Raw genomic sequence first — 25,379 nt, forward strand, 5'->3', positions numbered from 1 at the left:
CCAATCAAGGCACACTCGTTAGAACACACCTGTACACTGAGCATCTTCACCTGAATACATGCTAGATCTAATACATGTGTCCAATCCACAGGACACATGAGCAGACATTCTAAACAGAGCCAGGAGGTCGCAGACTCAGGCCATGGAGCTGAGAATGTCAGCTTCTCCAGGAAGCTTCCCTCTCCACCTCAGCCCAGTGCCCACAGGTTTCAGCTTCTCAAACTGGAGATGGCAGCTACCAAAGTCCCTCAGCTACTGAAAAGGGCGTTCTATCCCAACTACACCTGCATGCTCGTCAGCTGTTCCAAACTGGATGTGTACACTAATCTTTCTTAATCTCCGGAAACAGTCCAGTAACTTCTTATTAAGAGACAATTTCATTTCCAATGCTAAACAGGCACAAGAGCTCAACAGTAAGACCAAGAAGAACTCGTGAGCCTGGAGAAGACGGCATTCACTTCTGAGTGCGCTGATCGCAGAGAGCCCAGAGACTGCGGGGTAATGGAAACATTCTGGAAATTGAAATGGTGGTTACTGCACAACTTTGTCATTATAGTAAAAGTCACTAAACTGCACACTTCACAAACAAAAATGAGGATGATTAGCAGTAAAAATCAGCTACAATGCCACAGCAAAGCTTTGTCTAGCTTCCCCAACTGACCCACACTCCAAACTCTAAAAGCAATAGTAACTTTTCAAGAGCACTCTTCAAAGGTCAGTGGACACCATCACTCCCAGCTGCAGGAGGCTGGGCAGACCAGTGTTGTACAGAACACACCTGACCAAGCACCAAGCCAAGAGCAGAGTGCCGTGTGCACCAGTTCTGCATCTGCACTGGGCTGCTCAGCTCAGACTCTGTGAAACGACTACCAGGGGTCTACGAGTCTGAAATGTTTCACATCTTAATTTATCATCTGAAACAGTAACACCAATTACAAACATATTCTAACACAAAAATTCATTGTTCAACTTTGTGGTTTGTGATTATATTTGCCTTGGCACCCAAGAGTGTCATTTAAATTCTTGTTGGGCTAATGAGAAAAATCACAGAAGTGAATTTAAAACTAAATGATGTATTTGTACCACGGTCTAACATTTACAGAAATGCTATGCAAAGGCCAGTTTCTCAATGAGGAAACGAGGTAGAAAAACTGTATAGCACAGGTCAGTTCCAAAGTAACTGTAATTCCAATGTAAGTTCCAAATGGCCCAGCCTGTAAGATACTCAAGTCCAAGAGACAGTCTTGATTTAGCAAGGCATCATCCATCTCACCCACCAGCACCATTCAAGTCCATTTTGTTGGTTCTGAAGTTTCTGTGAGTGTCATATATCTGAAACTATATCAATAGTAAAAATTACAATTAAAATGCAACTGCTGAGCTCCAAAACTTAAAGAATTTAGTTTTAACTATCCCATTCATACCAGATGAGCACTTACTGAGCAGTGGCTATTGGCCAGATGTTCTTCTAGGTGCCACACCCTGAAGTAAGGCCATAATAAGCAGCTAAGACCTAAGCTTGGAGGCTGACAGCAAATGCCACCCTGTAGCAGGCACCCTCAGCATCCACTCAGAGTCTGTAAGCAGTGCCCTCTGCCTCTGCCAGTCCTCCAAGTCAAGCCCTGAGATGAATAGATAGTGTTCCTTGCCTGTTCTCCTCACCAGTGAGAGTGGACTCTGCTGGCACTGTGATGGATCCTGTCTACCTGTGCCTCTGCACACCTGACAAAGGCTGCTCTCATCAGAGTCCTGGGAATTGTGTGGCCCACTTGTCCAAGGCCTGACCTGACAGGATCAGCTGCTGTCCCTCTCACAGCCTGGCTCTGCTCCTGCTGCTCACACCCACACTCCATGCTTCTGTTTAACCGGAGCAGCCTGCCCAGACTCAGAAACCACTAACACCTCCTGCCACAAAGCTACCCAGGACAATGTCTCCTTCCAGGCTACCTGACTTCCCAGGTCCGCAAAGCCAACACATCTCCATGGCCCTCCCGACTAGAATGCTGTGTTCCAGCTGAGCTCACATTCAGAAAGCTTCAAGAGTCCTAAATGAATCCCCAAACTGTGATTTCAAACTTCAGAGCTAACATTATATAATAGCAAAGCCAATCACTGTAAACTACAGCCCCAAAGCTGTAACTTTTTAAAAATATGCAAAGAAAAAATTAAAAATACACTGAAAACTATAGGCCTACACACACAAAAAAAAAAAAAAAACAATTATGGAAATTTTAACAGAATAAAGCAGTTTGTATTTAAAAATATAAAGGAAACATAGTAAGTCTGGTGGTCTTACAGTCCTTTTTAAAAACAATACAAAACAAACAAACAAAACCTAAATACAGAAAGCCAGGAAAGATGCTCACAACTTAAAAGGGTCTTCTGTGAGAACCTGAGATGTGCTCTCGGGTTTTCTCTGGCTGTTGGCAGCTTGGAACGTATCATCTGTAGCTGTGCTGCTTGCTTCTATCACAGATTTAAAAAAAAAAAAAAATTTAAAGCACTAAAAATGCACCTTAGGAACTGGAGAGCTGGCTCGGTGGTAGAGAGCATTAACTGCTCTTGCAGAGAACTTGGATTGGATTCCCAGCATCACATGGTGGTTCACAAATATACTAAATCCAGTTCCAGAGGATCCATCCACCCCCCTCTTCTGGCCTCCTAAGGGACTAGGGACACACATAGTACACATATATACATAAATGTAGGCAAAACACTCATATATAAAATAAATCTTTTTTTAAATTCATCTTTCATAGAAACTGCCTCCATCATGGGATGTCACTTTAAGAATTGAGTAAGAACAAGGAGGAAATATTTGCTTTCTCCAGAAAACTTTGTCCTAGAAGAATAGAACACTTGTAAATTCAAAAACAGTAGCACAGTCACGTTACTTGAACACTCCATTACAAAAATCTGTTGGTACCGGTGAGTCCATGTCTGAAAGATGTCACTGAGACCCAGCTCTAAGACCCAGGAAAGCAACAGTTATGTTTTAAGTCAAACAGTTAATTGATGACTAAACAAAAGCAATTCCCCACTGGACAGCACAACAGAACAGCAACACCTGGAATCATGTTGCATCAGAAGCTTGCATTAGTATAACTATTTCTGGCTCTAGGCTTGAAAAATCTTAACTCAGAATGCAGAAACTCTGTAACAGCCATTCATCAAACATCAACTACCACACACTGGGTTCCAGGACAGTGCACACTCCAGTAGGGTAAGGTGGAACATGCCTGTTATCCCACACATTGAGTAGGCTGAGACAAGGGCACCTTGAGTTAAGCCAGCCTGGGATACAAAGTAGTCCCCATGTAAGTAAAGTAATAAATACATGTGCTATGGTGTTTGCAACGTCTGTCCTGGAAGTATGAACCAGGCCTGGCCACCAAGTTACACATAAGTATCGTTTCTACTTTCTATGGTCCCTCTTCATTATCTGGAGACTATAACTACTCATCATTAAGAGGCAAAATGACCATGTGGTAACACATGCCTGTAATTCAGGAGGCTGAGGTAGGACTGACAAACATGTGGAGCCAGCCTGGACTACAGAGCCAAGTACCAGGTCAAATAAGACTACACAACACAAGCGTTTCAAAACAAATAAAAACATTTTTTTTTTTTTTTTAAGGAGCCAATGAGATGGTTCACCAGGTAAAGGCACTTGCCATAGGCCTAGCAACCTGACCTAAGACTCTAGGACCCTACTAGGGCCTACAAGGTGGAAACAGAGAACCACTCCCTTAATCATTTACACATACATTCATGCACACACACTATCAAATAATATGGAAAGGCAGACAGACAGACAGACAGTAAGTTAGTTAGTTGGTTTTTAATTGTATTTTAAAAAGAAAGGTCTGAGGAGATGGTTCTGCCCACAAAATGCTTGATGAGGCTGAGTTTAGCCCGTGAGCACACATGTAAAAAGCTGGGCACATTGCGCACAGCTGCAATCCTAACACTGGGACAGAAGAGCTAGAAGGACACCTGGACCTTGACGTCCAGCCTAGCTCCATATTTTTTTAACGTAAAAAAGTAATGTGGAAAGTAAACTGAGGAAGATACTAGACAGGTATCTGGCTTCCACATACATATATATACATTGTATGTGCTCACATACATACATAAATACACACACACACACACACACACACACACACACGCACGCGCGCAGTGTACACACAAACATGTAATATGCATACACATCACACTAAAGCAAAATTATTTCCCTAAGAAATGAATGGTACTAAAATAAAATCATTTTGTAAGACATTATATACTTAAAAAAAGAAATAAATTTTTAAAGTAAAATAATTCTGTACAACAAAAAGATGACAAGTCACTGAGTAACTGCTAGGTCTTGAGAATCCCACTGGAAAATGGTCATCACCTGTAATTCCTGCACTTGGGACACAGAGGCAGGATAGAGTTCCAGATACAGAGTTCAAAACCATCCCTAAAAATATGAGATCCTGCCAGGCATTGGTGGCGCATGCCTTTAACCCCAGCACTTGGGAGGCAGAGGCAGGTAGATTTCTGGGTTCGAGGCCAGCCTGGTCTACAGAGAAACGCTATCTCTCAAAACCAAAAAAATAAAGAAATATATATATACACACATACACACATACATACACACACATATATGTACATATGTATATTATGTATATTGTATACATGTATGTATGTATGTGTGTATGTGTATATATATATAAATATATGAATGAGATCCTACCTCAAAAATAAAGTGGGGAGACCACTAAAGAGGGAAGAAAGAGGAATAATAATAATAATAATAATAATAATAATATAGCAGTTCACAGGACATAGGAGGGGAAAAAAAAGAGTATAAGCTCCAACTCCTACCAGGGTGGCACTCCCCAGCCGCTTAGTCCCCAGCTCAAGACTCTAAGAAGGCTATTTAGCATCTCCATATGTCACACTTCATGAAGAGGAAACCATGGTGCCTAGCCTGCAATCAATCACCAACAAACCCTGGATTTCATGATTGCTGATGTAGTCATCACCAGTGCACCCTGTGTGGGTCTCAAACCTCAGGAGCTATACCTAGCCAAGAAAGCAAATATCTGAAGTTGATTTACTTCTAGATAAAACATTTCATTTCTTCTTAGTTGCAAATAACTTTTAAGAAGGAAAGGAAACTTTACAGTCCAATGGGTTAGGAAAAGAAGAAATAAGCGGGATGTAGTGGCATACATAGTTAATCCCAGGACTAGAGAGACAGAAGCAGGCAGATCTCTGAGTCTGAGGTCAAACTGGTCTCAGCCTAGTCTACAGAGTGAGTTCCAGAACAGCCAGAGCTACATAGGATATCCTGTGTCCGGAGTGGGGGCGGGGGGAGATAAAGTTAAATAAAAGTAACTAAACTAAGCTAAAAATCACCTCATTTCCTCAATGCCTTCTCCTTGGTAATGTGCAGGTTCATCAGACAGTGGATAGGAACTCTCTACTAAGCCTGCACTCACTCAAAACTACACTGGAAAAGAGGCTTGCTGCCCACACTCATGTCATTTAGTTTGAGGTCTTACAATAGAAGCCGAGACAAGCAATAGGATGCATCTCAGTGGTACTGCATGTGGCCTGGCATGTGCAGGTTCCGGGGTCATCTCCCCAACATTGTAAAGACAGATCAAAGTTCTTTGCATAAGTAACCAACTCCAGAAAGAAAGCTCAATGGGCTGGAGAGATGGACCAGTCAGTAAAGTACTTGTGACACATCCAGTTAAATGGCTCTGCAGTCCCAGGAGCCTGCCACACACCTATCAGCCTGAACTCAATCCCAGAACCCACATAGTAAAAGAAAAAACTGATTCCCAAAAGCTGTCCTCTGATTTTTGTATGGGCATGGTGGTATGTGCACACACACACAGGTGCACACACACTAAACAAATGAATTATAAAAAAAATTATAAGATAAAAGCTAGGCTTGATCAAGGGGTGCTTAGAATCTCTGTGCCATGGGCTCAATAACTACCAACCCACTCTACCTGACAAACTTCAGGCCAGTAAGGAATCCTGTCTCAAAACCAGGATGATAACTGAACAATCCTACCTAGGCCGACCTACCTCCAGAAACATGCACACATTACACACACAAGAAATGAAGTTTAGGAAATTAGGCTCAGAAACAATCTCTATAGAGCAAGAGTTCTGCCTCAACTAAATTATCCAGCCCTTTTCTACCTATACTGCCTCATCTCTGAAAGGAAATACTGTTCGCCTTACACTATAAGATTTAGAAATAATTTGGGCTCAATCACTAGCAAAGCGCAGGTTCTTGGTAAACAGCAACGCCTTAGTGGAGCCAGCCTTAACCCTCCCCGTGGCCAATACACACAGTATGAAAGTGTGTATCTCAAACCACAAATGTTTAAAAGCATGTATGAATAAAGGAGTTTCTCAAAAGTCAAATGAGTCACACAATATCCTCAGGAGTTCAACTGTTAGGAGGGTGGGGTAGAAGAACAAGGTGGCTGGGTAGGTACACAAGCTACACAGAGTGAGACGGAGACACAACCTCACTAGACACTCAGCTGCTCTCAGGACACACCCCTTTCTAGCATGAACGCCTTGTTCCAGGAAGGGGGATCTAGAGAAAAGCAGTCTTTGTACAAAAAGCTTTTCAACAAGCCAACTACTTTACACAGCTCTCAGCCAGATCACAGCCATCTAGGCCACTCTAGAAGGAAAATGGGATCTTAGCACTCACACAATAAGGCAGTACAGGGACCTCATTGGCAGGGTGGACAACAGGATTTCCCTCACCTGGGAACACAAAATCCATCCAACCAGTTTGCCTCCAGGTTTTGGGATCACTGTGAAGACCACAGAAAGAAGATCTCAGGAAATGCTCAGACAGCCAAACCAAGGATGTGGTGCCTACCTGACTACTCTGACCCCCACCAGTTCCTCCTCTCTGCAGTCCAAGCCAGTTCTTAACACAACAGGGACAGGGTATGGGTGCTGTCACCACCGGCACTCACGTCAGCCTTCCACCTTCTATCTGAAGTCCTCTAGCTCTTCTAAAGCCAAGAAATAAAGAATACAGAGAGAGAAAGAGAAAGAGAAAGAGAGAGAGAGAACACATGCAAACGTACGCGAGAACGCACATGAGCAAATAAATTGCAGGTCAATCTTCAAGCCAGATTTTTCCTCAGAGCCTTAGTGTTGAGCTGAGCAATCACTGTAAGAAATGATGGCTAGAGAGGGCTCCTGCCAGCTGTCCATCACCCTCAGTAACATATTCCCCTCTGTGCTTGATGCCGCACACACCTACACACACAACAGCTAGCTTTTCTCTTCTAGACCTGCAGTTTCATACTTCAGTTGTGTGAAAAAGGGTCAACAACACAGCAGTCCACAGCACTGGAGACTACACCCTCATTAATCACATCCTCTCTCAATACTGCTGGACATGGTGGCTCATGCCTATAATAGCAACGGTTGGAAGGCTAAGACAGGAGGACCAAGCTGGAACAACATATCAAGACGTAGTCTTGCACGCACGTACAGAAAGTTCTTGATTGATGTTTTATAACACAGCTAATATATTCAAAAGTGGAGCATGTAAATAATTTAGACTTAGAAGCAAATAAATATGTGAAAAGAATTTGCCTAAAAGTTCCCTGAAAGTTTAAAGCATCAATGCAAATGTATCTAGCAGTTAAGTGTGACTTGGTCACAGTCACTTCTGAGGTTTGTGAACACACTGTCAGGTAGTCTGTAACAACTGTCACTAACCCGCACACTCAGTGCCTACTCCTGTGGATGAAACTAGAGAGCACACCTAATTTTGTATATTTTATGACAATTATAAACCAGAGCGAAAGCATAAAAATGTGGTCTCAAATCTGTGTTTCAGGGCGCATCAAGAAGCACTAAGTTTCTGTGTAATACCTAACCTAGGAGAGAATTCCTGCAAAGTTTCAAAAGTCTACAATAACATTGACAAGAGAGATAGTCTACGACTAAGATAAATTTTCAGCATATTTTTTTCAGGTCTAAAATATATGAAATCCTTAATAAGTAAAACATGCTAGTTAGAGGCAGCTAAGCTAACGCTGAGCACGGTGAAGCTGCTCTCCCTGCAGAGCAAAGGCCCCATGCAAGTGAGGACAGCACAGGGCTCCAAGAGCTACTCTCTGAGACAGCCGGGGCTGAAGGCTCTGCTGAGTGCGGTGGAGCTTCATCCCACAGCCTCCACACCACACAGAGTCAAGATGAAGGCTCCCTCTCAATCCATTGGGGGGGGGGGGGGGCTGTGCTTTCTGCTAACTCAGAAAAAAAACAGTGAATCAAGCACACACTTATGCTAGCATGGCAGTTACCAGTCATGTGAATTAAAGGAATGCAGTTCACAAACTGATAGACACACACCCAGTTCTCATTACCACAGTAATCAAAGTCGCCTTACACTGAAATGGTTAATACCTAATTTCTATCACCACTAACAGCTATTATCCTACCTTAAATAATTAGATTTCAAACTAAAACTTTAGAGAGCAAAACAATGCACTACTAATATGAAGTAAGACTCCCAAATTACAATTAACCAAAAAAGAAAGTCTGCCCAAGAATATAAGCTTTCTACTCCAAACCTACTCTATCTGGATGTCAAGTATGTGGCCTGCGATCCAGCCTGCAGTGCCACTAACTCCCTACTAGTAAGGCCAAGCCATCAGTACTGGAAGCAAAGGCCTGGTGAGCTCGTCCCCAGCTCCACAGACTTACAATTCCCAGAGCACTGTTTTCTGTCACGCACTGGGACTGTAGAACTCACGATGCCCTGAGATAGAGGGAGATAAACCACCAAATGCAAGATGCTGGGGGCAAGAGAACACAACCAACCCTCATGCGGCTTTAGTGGAGTCACATGCACACTTTCCAGCTATCAGTGCAAGCCACTCACAGCAGACTGGCCAAGACACAAGCTAATCTGTGCCAACTCAAGATTAGGAATCTTTTCATTGCCAGGTCCCTTGTCCCATCTGTTAAATTTACAGCTGGTATAAAGCACTCCTATGTAAAACATCCTAAAGAGTCCAACCATGAGATAATATACCCTTAAAAATTGAAATGTATCTACCTCATTAGTGTTCCAGCGGTGCCTCTCTTTGGGTAAACTTGAACATTTCGGCAGACATTCAAGCAGCTTTTTCGGTAAAAAGATTTTTACATGACTACTATTGCTGTTCCCATGATCATCTATAAAGAAGAAAACAATAAATTCAGAGAAAGAAAGAGAACGCCTCCTTTTAAGTACACTGACAAGGTCAGATAACAGCTCTATGTGGGGCTGGCACCAAGAGCACAGAGGGCCTCCCTGCTCTAAGTTCCTCATCTACACTCTCGGATGGACAGCAGCAGGCAACTGCCTGTGACATCACAAGTAGACTGAGCTTTACCCCAGCACAGCAGCACCCACAACCACAATGCTACTTTAAAGACTCATCCAGTGTTTCTTGGAAAAAAACTCAAAATTACAAAATGACTTAACCTCATGAAATCAAGAAACTGTGCATTAACCAAGTTTAAAGTTTCATGGTTTTAAAGTTCAAAGAAATGTAATTACATGTGACTTTTATTCATAAACTCAATGTTCCTTTGTCCCCTGGAATACAAATCAGATATACCCTTTCTAAAGGAAATCACAAACTCTCATAAAGAATTTGAGCCTGTAGTTGACTAACAGGTGTACAGAAGCTTTTCTCAGCTCCACCTAAACCCATCACTTAAAGTTGATTTCCATGGCCATATCTGCAGAATTCATGCAGCTCATCACATGTAGCCCCTTCTAAGTGAGTCGGAGAATTCACTACATTAGGCTAGACAGCGGGTCTGACTACCTGCTGCTTCCTTCCCAGGTCATTTCTTTATACAGCATTTACCTCCATCATTCATTTACACATCACTTACTTTTCCACTCTTTTAAACAGTTTCTTCCCAACCCCTTCCCCGCCTCCAGACTCATTGCCAGTTGTGGTAAATTCCACTCAGTTTCAAATTACCCACTCCAATTTTTTATGCTAATTGAAATCTCCAGTCTACACCTAAGAGGCTGTACACTGAGTCTGGGGACTGCTTATTACAATACTGGACTCAAGCTGCTCCAGTCTTGGGCTTGTCAGCATGCATGACCTCAGTAAAGCAATAAGCACACCACCAGAGTCCGTAGCCCACACCCGTGCAGGTTCTGCTCCTGTGTGTGTGACCTTAGGTGAGTTACTCGGTATCTCAAGTTTTCCCACAACAAGAGTCAGAGAAGGAGAGATCATTTAACTCTCCGTCCGGTACAAAGTTCTCTAAAATGGAGGTCCTTCAGCAGCAGTGAGTCGGCAGCCTCCCAGGTCTCCAGGTGCTGTTTGATGGCATCAACACTGACAGACAGCGATTTATTGCCCAGTTATCTCTGAGCTTCTATTTAAAACTGTCTTTTGAGGGGTAAATAAAACAACAACAAAACTTTTCTAAGGCCATAATTTTTTTTCTCAAACATTTCTAATCTGATTTGCAAGTTTCTTCTTCTCATTAAGGTCAAAAGAAATAAACATTGAGCACAAGATTAGTCTGAGAAAATGTATCACATCATGCAGAATGTTTTATAAGGCATTAACTTGAGAGTCTTAGCCTACTAACTCTTTTTTGGTCCATGAAATACATGGCCGATTGAACTGTAATATACCTATGTGTCTGTAGCAGTGAAAAACTTATGAAACTGTTCTTAGAAAATCTAAGATTAATTCCAAATTAAGATTAAATTTAAAAATACTGCTTAAAACAGAAAGGAAATCAACTAATAGAAAGAAGGTAGGACATTCCCATTAACTGCTAACTGCAAAGCCTCTGTAGTCTCACGTGTCCATGCATGTTCCCAATGTCATCAGGGAGCCCAGAAGACTCTAAAGCACATGAGTCAGTCACAGGGGTCCCTGCCTTCCTGAGGCAGAGTCACAGGGGTCCCTGCCTTCCTGCTCTCCACCCCAATGTGGCTTCAGTCTCTCTTTTAAAAACAAAAACAAAAACAAAACAAAACTGTGAAGCACAGTTTTGAACATAGAGGTGAAATTCTGAAATCTATATTCTATTCAATATCCATGGGGCACCTTTATGAAAATAGCACTAGGATAGGACTGAATCAATGCAGAGTGTGCCGTGTGTATGAACAGTCATCTCCCTAAGAAGTCATTTAAAGCAGAACAGAAAAGAAACTCTAGGGGGCTGTGAGAGATGGCTCAGTGGTTAAGAGCACTGACTGCTCGTCTGAAGGTCCTGAATTTAAATCCCAGCAACCACATGGTGGCTCACCACCATCTGCAATGAGATCTGATGCCCTCTTCTAGTGTGTCTGAAGACAGCTACAGCGTACTCACATATAATAAATAAATCTTAAAAAAAAAAAGAAAGAAAGAAAAGAAACTCTAGGTTCTATTTCCATTTGTAGCCACAACCAATGCTAAATTTCTGTCCCTTTAGAACCTCTAACCTGGCTGCCAGTAGTAAAGCAAGTGTGTGTGTATGTGTGTGTGTGTGTGTGTGTGTGTTTGAGAAAGAGAGAGAGAGAGAAAGAGAGAGAGAGAGAGAGAGAAGAGCAAAGACAGAGACAGAATGTTGAGTGCACATGGACATGAGACAGAATGTCAAATGAGCGTGTGAGAATGGTGAATTGTGTGAGAGAATGTTGAGTGTGTGAGGGGGAAATGCTGAGAGTGTGTCAGAGTCTGTGTGAGAGAATGTTGACTAGCCAGGCAATGATGGCACACGCCTTTTAGTCCCAGCACTAGGGAGGCAGGGGCAGGTTCCAGGACAGCCAGGACTACACAGAAAAACCCTGTCTCAAAAAACAAAAAAACAAACGAACAAACAAACAAAAAATACTGAGGTAGAAACTTGAAGGCTGGAAAGATGGATCACCAGTTACAAGAACTGGCTACTCTCCCAGCACCCACAAGGCAATTCACAACTGTCCATTAGCTCCAATTCCAAGGGATCTAACATCTTCAAACAGACATACATGTGAATAAAACACCAAAGTATATAAGATTAAAAGATAAATTAAACGTATAAAAGGAGAACATTGAGTGTGAACTGGGACAGAGAATGTTGAATGTGTATGTGTGTGTAAGAGAATGTAGAGTGTGTGTGTGTGTGTGTGTGTGTGTGTGTGTGTGTGTGTGTTCCTGTTCTCAACAGTGCAACTGCTTGAGGAAAGCTCCCAGCAGGATTCCACTCCAATACTAACCAAGACAGTGGAGAGTGGACCCAAGGCAAATGTGTATAGAGGAAAGCATAGCGCTATGCGAGCACTGTCACCATCCACCAGAGCTCTCCACAGGGCCGCACCGAGGGCTGCCCTGCTTTTAAAATGCACCATTCCCAGAATTCTAGGTTCATGCATAGGCCAGGTGCTCTCAGGAACTATAATGATGGGTATAACCCCTCCCAGCTTATGAAACGCAAGTTCAATACTGGGCAGAGTTGGAACTCAAAAGGGATAATGCTAAACTCATGCTTCATACTTCAGAGTTTAGCATGGTGGTAGACTATGTGCCTAAGAAGCACAGGGTCCTAAGTTCAGGCCCCAGCACCATGGGAAAATAATCCAACTTGAGTGTTTCTGGTTAAAGTATAGCAATTTAAAAAAAAATTTTTAATTAAAAAAAAACACCTGTTCTTTATATTAGAACAGAACTGTTCACATAGTAATACTACATAAAAATGTAATCTTAATTAAAAGCTACTGTTTAACGTTTTTACAATAGCTGTAAGTGGTTAAATAACAGAACATAAGTGCTAGTGCTGAAACCCCAGTGACAGTAGAACTAAGGTCTAAGCCGGTTCCAACTGTCCCCACATGCACCCAACAGGTCAGCTCTGACACTGTGAAATGGAGTATCAACTACACGACAGGCACACACTTCATTATCGTAATCTAGCAACGTGTGATACATGACTTCACAATATCATTTCCTAACCTACTTCACAATAACAATGTAAGCAGTGGGACTCTTGAAATAGACAGATGATGTGCTCGGCTGACAGCTATAATTCTAGAGAATGAACCATCCTTTCTAGTCAACCTTCAAATATTTTCTAAATGATAATGTTAGATTCATAGTGTAATTTAACTAAATCTTTCTAAAATGTACAAAAATGTTCACTAACTGAATTCTAACCTTCAGTTTTGGTTCTGAAAATTGAGATCTGCATTGCCAAATCTGACTCAGATAAATGCACTTGGCCTGTTACTAGGTGCTCTGATTTCTGCAAGTTAAGGCATAAGTGTATTAACTAGACTAGCCTGGTATGATACCTCCATTGTCTTTCATTTAGAATACAAATACGGCAGTTTGGGGCCTATGGCACCGAGGACAGCTTTCCTCAGGTGAAGAATGAAGACCCTGGGCCACTAGAGTGAGCAGCACACATGCTGTGTTGAAGCACAAGTCCAACTGTTAACTCTTACAGGGACATGCGCTCAACAGTGTGGAGAGGAAGAATTAAAAGGAAGCCCCACACTTTTCTGCTGGCTCTAAGTATTATTATGTGCTTACATTTAATTGGGATCAGAACTGGCTCAGGAAAACAAGCACACCTGGTGCAGCCCAGGTGACACAGTCCACACAGCAACGCACTGCATGACTAACCTAACCTTCCAGTCCCTGTCACACAGACAGGGACTAAGCACTGACTGCATACAGAGCCCTGGCCCGAGCAGGTGCTATGAAGCAAATGAAACCCACCTGTAATTCTCCAGAAGGAGTCTCAATGTTAAAAAGCAGTTAATAAACTAACACTGCTCTTATCTGACAACCTGTCTTTCCCCCCTTCATGGAGGCATGAGTAGCACTCCCACCTTCCTAGTCTAGGCAGCCCGGGGTTACTGTTTTCTTCTCAATCCTGTCACTGTGTCCCTGGTCCAGGCTCCATGAACTCCTAGTCATTCTACGTTGACATAGTTTCAATATAAACTATGGGGCGGGAGCAGACATAGCAGAGGCATGGACACCTTGCTCTGAGTGACACCTAGGCTCTGGGGCACACTCCTGCCCTTCACTTCACTCAGCTCCACCTCCAACAGGTGATGAGGTGCTACTACTGAATAGAGGCAGACGTGCCTGGATGTGGATGGTGACACACCAGGCACCAGACAGGACTGTCTACTAGGCTCTTGTTTAATGCTCATGACATGAGAACTGTGACATTTTAATCACCCCACTCTGCAGATAAGAAATTTGAGGGTTCTGACCAATTTGGCCAAGATCCACCTTTAAAAGTAACTCAACTGGGATTCAAAAACTCCTCTTTGGCTCTTGCCCAACAGCAGCACCTCACCCTACTCTGCATCATGTGGTACCTACCGGACACCTCAGTTACAGAAGTGCTGGACCAACAGCAGCACCTGAGAGGCTCGACCTTTCTGTGTGGCTGAATCTGTTGCCCACAGTAAGTTCACAAGCTGAGCACCGTTTATGTTGCCTAAAAGGACCAAGTAAGTCACCTAAGATCACACAACAGCAAAAGGCAGAAGCCCAGGACCTCCTGGGCCAGGGCTGTCTTCACTGCACTTGAAGGAGTTACTCTGGCTGCCAGGCCCACCCATTCCTGAAAATCAAAAGCTTTTCAAATCCTACCTTCTATAGGTGGCACGGTGTTGAGAACACAGTAGGTGCTAGTTCCGCAGAATACACTTTGGGAAACGCTCTAAGGAAACAGAAAATAAAATGTAAAACTAATCTTTGAAAGAGACATATTCTGGCTCTTCTGTGAGACTCTGCCAAAGATGCAACCCTGAATCTAACCACGAGGTAGCATCAGATAAATCCACATGTGGGCATCCCACAAAATGACTGGCCTAGGATCTCTCATGTCAAGGTTTCCCAAGTGGGACAGACTGAGAGCCACTGAGAGAGAGCTATTTGTGACCCAGGAGAATGAAGAGGCTACTGAACGTGCCACAGGATTCTGACTAGATTGTTTTTAACAGCGGTCAAAAGAGGATTTGGGGGTAGCATGTTAGAAATGTCTCAGTGCTAATTTCCAGGTTACAGTTACTGCAGTTAGGGATGGCAATGTCCTTGTTTGGGAGTGGTGGAGACACTGGCGTCTGGTCTGCAAATGGTTCTGAGATAACCAGTGCTTTGCACTGGAGGCTGAAGATCACGTCGAAACTTAAGACACATGTGAAAACATGAGAGTACACATGATCTGTGTGGTTCTTAGTAGAGTGCACATGTACTGTGCACAGAATTAACATGTAAGAAGCAATGTCCAAGACATCCTTATCCGCAGTCCATATCAACATTACTAACCACATCCCAGCAACGCACCCAGCACCTAACTCATACAAAGGGCTCAGCTGAGCACCAAAGGGCATTCCATGGAGGAACAAGAAGAGGAAGTCAGAAGACGTGAGCTTTGCTGACAAGTATTTGGGTCTCTCCAGTCAATTACTTTCAGTCCTAAGAATAACTTCTTGTTTGGCTACAATACTAATTGAGATTTTAGATTGTTTATCATGTATTATAAAGCACATATTTTTACACTTAGAGAAACAAAGTTTAAAGCTCAACAGTCACCCACATCATTTACATGTGAAGTACAAAGACTGCGGTTCCATCACTCACTAGCTGTCTTGGAAAGTAACCAAGCCTAGAGAGGGGACATGTCACCACAGAAAGGCAAGATGGTACTCCTTCCTATGATGGGTCCCCTCTCCTATCTTCTCCAAAGTAAGGAAATTCAACTATCCCACCACCTTTATAAATACCACTCTTGCAATGTTAACAAGGATAATCTTTAACAATTTTAACATTTTCTAAGAGCAAAGAAGTTGCCTGACTGACCCTGACCTTCACAAATGTTTTTTCCTCTCTCTTCCAGAGTCTCAGATGTACATAAAACAGGGTCGCCCCATACAACAACTCCTACACCCATAACAACTATCAGCTCCTTAGCGCTTCTTCTTCAGTGTGTGGAAACGTCTTGCAGGACTTTTGCTGTCCTTTCCCATTTGTTTTCATAGCAGCGACCTACGACGGCATCTGTAATGACAACCTCTGTAAACATCCCAAGAACCATCCCTACAAATTAAAGTACATGGCCCATGTTAGAACTGCCCAGCACACAACAGGGGATCATAAGACATCATGAAACACGGAAGAAGTGAAGTGAGCAAAGCCCCATATCTCCCTCTCGCATCTGCCAGCCTCCAAGCAAGCATGCTAACCACACAAAGACGACTGTTACCCATTCAAGGCTTAACATTTTCTGTCTATTACTAAAAAGGATTAACATTGTTTTTAAGGGTAGCTACTACTCAGGACACATGAGCACCGTATCTCTCGATGCCTCTCTACAACAGTGCAGTGGCTTGGCCAAAGGAAGACCTGCTAGACCCAAGGTGTGCAAAGCTGAAGCCACCCATCCTTCTTGGTCACCCAACTCACTGGTGACAATTCAGTACAGATCAACCCCAAAAGGACAGCCCTGCAGCATGGGAAAGCAGAGGTATGGATCCAAGTCCTCCACAACGGCGTGTGTCCTGCTGCTCCACCAGGCTGACAGGCCTTCAGAAAGCCTCTGGCCTCAGGGTAAGCATGCTGGAGATGGAGGGGTGTGAAACAGGGACTCCTCCCACAGCACAGGGCTCTTAAGTGACAAAGGCCTTGAGAGAAAGGAGGAGAAGGAGGAAAGCTCTTCAGTCTTTGCAGTAAGCACTGAGGACGGTAAAGCTAGTCCACAAGGCTTAGTGAACCAAGGGGAAAGCAGCCATATTGAACGCAGTAAACCACTGTCCCACTGTCCCAATTACAAGTGATACATCAAACATTTTTGTCACCTGCTCTACCAAGACTTGGGCTGGTTCTTGAAAACCCACGGTCCTGACATGTAAGAAATGAGATGAAAGAGAGTTAACTGTCAGCACCTCAGCAGCTCACAGGGCGTTCTAGGTAGAATATCTCATGAGTAAGACAGAGTAACATAAAGCATGTTAATATGCCCAAACACTGTCCCTATCTATATTAGCACATGCAAAAGTCCCTAACAGGTGTCCATCCCTGTATGCAGAAGATTCACCTCCAAGCAGCAGCTTTGGCATCCATGCCCCTTCTATCCCATGGCAGGGACTTCCTGGGTCTCGGGGCTACTCTGCACTGGGATAGATGGGACAGCACATGCTCATGCCCAAATCCTCAAGGAGCCAGGTCAGAAGAGGCTCACTCCACTGGTGAGAACTGACCACGAAGCCATTCCTAACTGCAGCAGAGAAAGGCCCAGAAGAGGAAACAGGTTCAAGACCCACTGCCATCCCATCTCAGCAGAACACCATCTGTAAACTGCCTTTAACTGCAGCAGACACACTTCTTTTAGAATGTCTTCAACTAACCAAAAACACCACGTTTAATCCGTAGGTCACTCTGCATCTACAGCCAATCTAATCTTTTTTCCTGTCTGGTAAACATTTCTAACATACTCAAATCTGATGGCATACCAAAGGCATCCTTGAAGGGATGTCTACCCAGCCTGCTCACTCCATTATCTGCACTACTTCACTCAACGTTGGCCACATAAAGGAAGTTCAGGTGTTTTGTGGCATTTATAAATGAACAGTATTTCCAGAAGTTCATGGAAAGGAAAGAGCAATGCCCTGGGCTTTACTCCAGGCCCTGGGCCTCTGCTAGCACAGCACAGTCACAGCCCACTCTTTAGTTTTCAGACGAGCTCTGAAGTGCTGTCCCTCAGCAGTCCGGTACCACACAGGAGCAGGGTAGTAGCCATCAACTCCCTCTCAGTCCGGCTGTGTTGTGGATATTTTTTAGAACAAGTCGTATCTCTTTATTCAAGAAACTGGACAAAATGAATTGTCAAGGACACTAAGAGCCAATATTAAATTTTTGGTTACACCACAAGCCTGCTAAATAAGAAAAGTGCTAGGTCTGTCAAAAGACACACTTTGGAGACACTCCATGAAAAAAGGCTATGACATGTGAGACTAAAGAACCCACACAAGACGCTCTGCCTTATCCTGGACTACAAAAGGTCAATGGGGGAGGAGGGCTGAAAAAAAATAAAGACCTAGACCCTGCTGCTAGTGACTCCTCGGAGACAGAGAGGGAACATCAGCAGAATCACCCAGACCCTCCACCTGTACTGGGTGACACAAGCCAGAGTCATCAGAGACAAAAGAGCCTCAGTTGAGGAAATGCCCCCATGAGATCCAGCTGTAAGGCATTTTCTGAACTAGTGATCAGTGAGGAAGGTTATGGGTGATACCATCCCTGGGCTGACAGTCCTGGATCCTATAAAAAAGCAGGCTGGCAATTCAGGGGAAGTAAGTCAGTAAGCAGCACTCCTCCATGTCCTCTGTGTCAGCTCCTGCTTCCAGGCTCCTACCCTGCTTAAGTTCCTGTCCTGACTTCCTTCAATGATGATACCAATGTGGAAGTGTAAGCTGAATAAGCAAACTCTTTCCTCCCCAACCTTTTTTTTTTTTTTTTTTTTTTTTTTTTTTTTTTGGTCATGGTATTTTGTTGCAGTAACAAAAACCCTAACTAAGACACCAGCTAACACCACATCATCACAAGTGTCATCTCACATAAAATCTTGGTTTATTCCTACAAGTAGTAGCAGACAGTATGGCCATTCTAGAAAAAGAATAAGAGCAAGACTGGGCACTTGACCAGGGTCACCGGCAGGGAGACAGGCATCCTGCGGAGCTCCAAGCCTCCACAGGAACTTGGGAATGCTGCCTCACTAGGAAATGCCCGAGTTAGAGCAGGAAGAGTGAACAGTCAAAGCCTGCCTCAGTGTTGATCTGTCTAAGATCCTCAGAACTTCTCGGCATCTTCTGGCTCATGAACCATACTATCTATCACCTAACGCTACAGCCCTTAAAATTAAACTAAAGCTAAAGGAAAGAAAGTGTTTCCACAAAAGCAGTGAGGCCCAGGCTGGGACAATGGCAGACTCGCCTGCCCAAACCCCAGTAGAAGTATAGAAGTGCACCTCAATGTGAACAGAGCAGAGCTAGGAAGGAAGCCAAGGCACACTGCGAAGGCCCAGGAGGCGTTTACGAAGTCAGTCTGCATCGCCTCACCTACTTCACAGAGAAAAGTGGCTCTCAACCCACATTCCAAGCATGGTTACCATTAAACTACTCAAAGTTCTAACACATTTAATTATCAGACTGCCAAGCCCGGGAAGATCAGAGGCAGCAAATCAGAAGGAAAGAAACAGTACTAAATCCCACACATCAGCAGAAGCAGGAGCGCCTAGACAGCAAAGACAGGCTTTGTTTGTTTTTGAAAACAATAAAAACTGAACACAAGGCTTAGAAAGGTACAGCAGCTTGGATTCATCTGCCATAAAAGTAAACGCTCCACTCAAGAGGCCCCAAAATAGCACAGTAGTATATGCAGCTCAGTTCCATAACCTATGTCCATCACAATGAAGCCAAGTGAGCAAACAAGAGGCCATAAAGTCCATGCAGTCTACATATTACCAAAGACCAATCTCTTCCCTTTGTTTGTGGAACATATAAAATACATCCAAATGGACTGACTCGCTTCATCAACAGTACCCTGAAAGAGGAGCCACCCGTACTGGCCAGGAACCTCAGGCAAACAGTCTATTTTCACCAAGGGAGATCCTCACCAGAGCCAGTCACAGACAGTAATGCTAAGGACATGAAAACTGACTCCCCTAGTATGGTGATGCAGACCACCTGAAAAGTATCACAGTTTGGCCACATCTCTTCCATAACTCCCATCGCGGCAAGTATCCCATCTGCATCCACAGGGCCTCCACTTGCAGCACTGCCCCAGTGTCTCCTACTCACATCGTCCCCCCCCTCCCTACTGTAAGAAGCAAACTTCCTGATGAAGCTACTACAATCCATCATGCTGGCATCTGCACACACTCTGAAGGCAGAGTGAAGTGAGCACATACTTGCCTTAAACCAGTGTAAGGTTTCATTTCCTGGGTGAAACAGATTGTGACTTCTGTCATCTCACTACTCAGTCTTCTTAACTTGCTGATAAAGGAAAATGCCAAGTGGGAGAGGCTCATTAAAAATAGTCTCCCACTAAGTGAAGTTGCAGATGACTCTGAGAGCTTGGAAGCCAATTCTTCTCCAGCTGAACCTTCACATGAGAGCCAAGCCCTGCCTAACACTGAAATGGTAAGTTCATGAGGCCTTAGGCAGAACTTAGCCATGCCCTTCTGAACTCTAGACCCACAGAGAACCCTGGAGTCATAGCTGTCGTGTTTTAAGAGGCAAGTTTGTGGTCATGTTTTACAGCATCAGCACAACAGGTAACAGCTGCCCCATTTGTGTTTCTCTCTTTAACTCATCATTTCACTATCATTTCCTTCAACTGTCTGCATATACCAACAAAATTTATGTCTTAATGTATACAAATGTTCTGCCTTCACGCGTATGTGTGTACCACTTATGTGCCTGATGCATGCAAAAGACAGCAGAGGGTGTTAGGTTCCTGGAACTGGCATTTCAGAAGGTTGTGACCTGCCATGTGGGTGCTGAGAATCAAACCTGGTCCTCTGCAGTGAGTGCTCTGAAGCACTGAGCCCTCTCTCCTGACCCACTCCCAAGCCTCATACAGTGGGATCCTGGACCTGGGTTCCTGTTGTTGCCTCTCTGGCCATTCTTTCCTAGCCCCTGTGTATCCTCTTGCCCTATCTACCCTCCAATACCTTCCCTTCCCCATGGCAACCTCAAGCACTACACAGAGTTCCCCTAATTCTTTTGCTATGATTCACCCTATCCAACTAAAAGGCACTGCCGCTGCTCTGGATAGAAGGATGGCACTGAGCTCAGTCGAGGAAGGCTGCTGCTTCAATGAAGCGTGCGCCCGGAGAACCCTCCAGATGCACTCACTATTTTCCACTTTGCCCTGTACCAAGAAGACTGCCCACCATGCACTTCAGCATCAGGGTCCTCTTGCTGTCTGACAGTGCCATTAAGAAAGAAAGGTACAGAACTACTCTTAAACCTTGCCCCAAGTTCCCAATGTGGCTGTATGCACATACTTTTTGTATCATCTTCCTCTAATATTCGCTTCTCAGTACTAGTACATATGGTTCAACGTCTAGGAAGCACCTTCTAATATGGCCCACACTCTGCTACGGAATTCATTCACTGTTCCCTCATTCACAGAGGGGTATGTGCAGGTATGTGTGCACTCAAACCTACTAGCTTTTTCTTCAGCCAAACGCTCTCAAGAGTTCTTGTCAGGCATGATTTTCCCTAGATACACATCATATCTTGTTTGCTCATTGGCTCATTTCTCAACCAACAAATGAACTTAAGCCCAGATACTCATGCCCACCCTCTAGAGACATGTACTAACTGAGGAAAAAGAAGAGTGAATGAGCAACCCCAAGGCTGGGGACAGAGAGCTGAGAGCTGTCGCATGCTGACAGCTGATCCAATCTGGCAGAGGAGAGGCCAAGAAGGCTTGTAAGAGTCTCATTTAAACTGAGACCCAGAGGCAGACAGTAAGAACCATCAAGCACGTGTGAGCTGTGGGCCTGCGTTCTGGAAAAAGGGACACCTTCCAGTCAAGAGAAGACCTGTACCTTGCCTACAACCATGAAGAAGTACAGATCCTCCACACAAGCAGATCTGAAAGCTTCAACCTGCTGCGGTATAGCTGAGCTGTGTATAAAGTGGAGCAAGGAGCCCTTGTTAGTACCTCAGAGGAGAGCTGACCTCATCTCATCTATTCTACTTCTCTTCTGGAAACCACATTTGTAAAAGTTAGAGTCAGAAAATAACCTAACTCCCTCTACATACCTATATTACGAACACATCTGGCACCTGGAACTCTCTGTCATTCTTTCCTTAGACTCCACAAGCTCTCCAAAGTTCTGTCCAAAATCTTCCTACCTCTCAGGTTAGCCTTTATTTTATATTACATTTGCCTTAAGAGCACTGAATCCTATCTGCAGTTCATCTGACATCCTAATGTCAGACTCCCCCCTCCCACTCCCAGAACACAGGAATGGAGACTTGAAGCTGTCCTTTTCAGAGCTTTGCACAGTTATTATCTGCTGAGTAAATGACCTGACTCAAAAGCAGAGTAGCAGACTCCCACAGTAAATACTAGACTATCTTCTACCTCCAACCACTGTATAAATGCCAGTGCCACTTGCTCCATCTCCAATAATTACATACATATATACATACATACATATGTATACCCCACATACAAATAATGTGCTAATTCTATATTAACCAAATATATATTAACCAGCATTCCAATTTTTTTCTATAGAGAGAAACTATGAGTAAACTTTTAGGTCAAAGGAACACACTCAAGCATGTACAGACCAGAAGCATAGCTGCTTGTCTCATACCCTACAAGGTCTAGCAGCAGCCTAACAGTGAACATGAGGTTATATCAAGGCAGCTCACGGCCTTGGTAATTTCAGGCAGCAGTATGCTCTCAAGGTGAAATGCTCAACTTCTTGAGCTAAGCAGGAGTTACAAAGCATATAGGCAGATCCACTAGAATGATTTTAACTCCTCAAACAGATACAGATTTAGCATAATCTCAATTCGATTTACTGTACAAACTGGCAAGTTGATTCTAATATTCAAATAAACACAAGGAATGTATTACAGCCAAAACAATCCTTAAAAAAGAACATAGCTGGAAGCCTGCACAGGCCTGCAAACCTAGCTCTCAGGATGGTGAAGCAACAGGATTGCAACAGTGTGAGGCCAGCCTGGACTCCATCAAAACTCAGCTCAAAACAAAACAAGCAGCACTGTACCACAAAGCTCCAGTGAGAAATGAAGTCCGTGGTAATGGCAGAAACAACATGTGCAGAGAGCAAATGAGGGCTAAGGCTCCAGAAAAAAAACCTTGACACTGACAGAAAAACCACTTCCAACAAGGGTCAGTCACCTCAATGAGGACAGAACAGTGGTCGTTAATGACTGGACAACTGAAAATTGGACACTACCTAGGAACGCAAAGTCTACCTCATACCACAAACAAACACTAATGCAAAAATGAACCAGAGATCTAAACACAAGAGCTAAAGCTATAAACTTAGAAGAAAGCACAGGAATAGGGTTTCATGACCTTAGATGAGGCCTTGTATCCTTAAATGTGATGCCAACTGACAGGTAACACCTCATCAAAGTGCAATGTTCTATGCTTCAAGAGACAATCAAGAAAATGAAAAGACAGCCCACAAAATGGAAGAAAATATCTGATTAAGAACTGATACTCACAATGTAGAAAGAACTTTTCCAAAAACAGGAATGCCTTAGAAGACACACATCCCTACACACCTCAGAAGACACACATCTCGGGCTGGTGAGATGGCTCAGTGGGTAAGAGCACCGACTGCTCTTCCAAAGATCCCGAGTTCAAATCCCAACAACCACATGGTAGCTCACAACCACCTGTAATGAGATCTGTCGCCCTCTTCTGGTGTGTCTGAAGACAGCTACAGTGTACTTATTTATAATAATAAATAAATCTTTGCACCAGAGTGAACAGGGACTGAGCAAGCAGGGTTGACCAGAGCAAGCAGAGGTCCTAAAAGTCAATTCCCAAAACCAGATGAAGGCTCACAACCATCTGTACAACTACAGTGTGTACTCATATACATAAAATAAATAAATAAATATTTAAAAAAAAAAGACACACATCTCCTCATACCTCAGAAGACACACATCTCCACAAACCTCAGAAGACACACATCTCCATACACCTCAGAAGACACACATACCAGGCAGTGGTGGTGCATGCCTTTAATCCCAGCACTTGGGAGGCAGAGGCAGGTGGATTTCTGAGTTCGAGGCCAGCCTAGTCTACAGAGTGAGTTCCAGGACAGCCAGGGGCTACACAGAGAAACCCTGTCTCGAAAAACCAAAAAGAAAAGACACACATTCCCACACACCTCAGAAGACACACATCCCCACACACCTCCAAGCAGACCCCACCATCAGTCACTGGGAAATGACCAAGAAAACCACACCAAGAGTCAACTTTCTGTTACAAGAGCCAGGAGAAACAGAAAGGACAGACAGTAGCAAGGAGTAGCTAGCAAGGGAGGGACTGGAACCCTCAGCCCTGCTGCTGGGAGCACTCTCATCCCATAAGCTAAGAGCAGCCACATCCCACAAGCATCCAGGTTCTTTAATAACAGAGTACGCTATAAAACAGCACATCTATCTTCAGCACATTCTCCAAGAGAACAGAAAACCTACCTATACAAAACATCTTTGAGGACTCAACCTCAATGACTGCTGAATGGATATTCGGAATACTCGGGATTTGGCAGATAATTATAGGGATTTGGTACCCCAAGAAGGGGTAAAGAGACATGAACTTCAGAGCATCATCAGCCACACAACACAATACCATGAATCCACAGATATGAGGTATCCAAACCAGCAAACCCATCAAAACAGAAAGCAGATTAGTAACTGCTCAAGTCAAGGGAAGAATGCCTCCTAAAACATACAAAATTTTATTTGTACATTAATTGTTCAAAATAATCTGTTTCATTATAACATTTTCATACATTTTTGCAGTGTGATTTGATTTTAGCAGGTTTTCTTTTTGGAGTAATAAGAACGCTGTGGATTTGGAGACGGCTGCACAACTGTAACAAAAATGGTCACAGGGTATATGTGATATATGAAATCAATCTTAATAATGCTTAATAATGCTATTTAAAAAGAAATCAAGCTGTGGGTAGTAACACTTGTAATCCCAGCACTTTGGAAAGTAGAGGCAGAAGGACCAGAAGTTCAAGGCCAGCCTCAGCTACATACATACAGAGTCCTAGGTCAGCCTCAGCGCCATGGGAGAGACAGACAGACAGACACATACACACACACACACACACACACCACACACACACACACACACACACACACACACACACAGAAACAATTTCTTTTCCTAGTAAAACCTCCTTATACCTCCTTCTTTTGTTGGACAGAGCACAAAGCTGAGCACTGCCCCTGCACACTATCTCCTCAAGGTCATCACTTCGAAACACCAATTGCTAAACCCCTTAAATATGGAAAGTTCACAGGCTCTCCACCCTTTACAGTCCTCCAAAAAGTTCTTTCATAGTCTTCAATGTGCTTTCTGTAATTCTATGAGAAATCATGAAGAAGAAAAAAAGAAAAATCAGGGGACAGGAAGGAGATGTGAAGGTGACCCAATGTGAAGACCCAATGAGGTGCACAGAAGTGGTCACAGGCACTAACACATAGGCTGATTGTCCACAACCAGAGGAAAGGAAGTGAAGTCTACACAAAGATCTGAACTATGAGACCTCAGCTGACAGTGACACCCACC

General features: G+C 43.7%; 1 protein-coding gene across 19 annotated transcripts in view; it reads right to left on the reverse strand.

Annotated features, from left to right (window-relative positions):
* Positions 1-25,379, reverse strand: part of Camta1 (calmodulin binding transcription activator 1) — an 858,665-nt gene that overhangs the window by 818,702 nt on the left and 14,584 nt on the right. For 17 of the 19 annotated variants that reach the window (XR_004121202.1, XR_004121206.1, XR_004121204.1 and 14 more), the window contains exons 2-3: positions 14,658-14,727; positions 9,113-9,231 (exon numbers count right to left, since the gene is read on the reverse strand). Coding sequence is in view for 13 of the 19 variants with exons in the window: in XM_031379572.1 (XP_031235432.1) it covers positions 9,113-9,231; positions 14,658-14,727 (189 nt within the window). In the remaining 6 variants the exon portion in view is untranslated. The remainder of the gene's footprint in view (positions 1-9,112; positions 9,232-14,657; positions 14,728-25,379) is intronic. The other 2 variants (XM_031379576.1, XM_031379585.1) reach the window with 1 other exon arrangement.

Source organism: Mastomys coucha, unplaced genomic scaffold (assembly GCF_008632895.1).
Source record: "Mastomys coucha isolate ucsf_1 unplaced genomic scaffold, UCSF_Mcou_1 pScaffold18, whole genome shotgun sequence".
Lineage (NCBI taxonomy): Eukaryota > Metazoa > Chordata > Mammalia > Rodentia > Muridae > Mastomys > Mastomys coucha.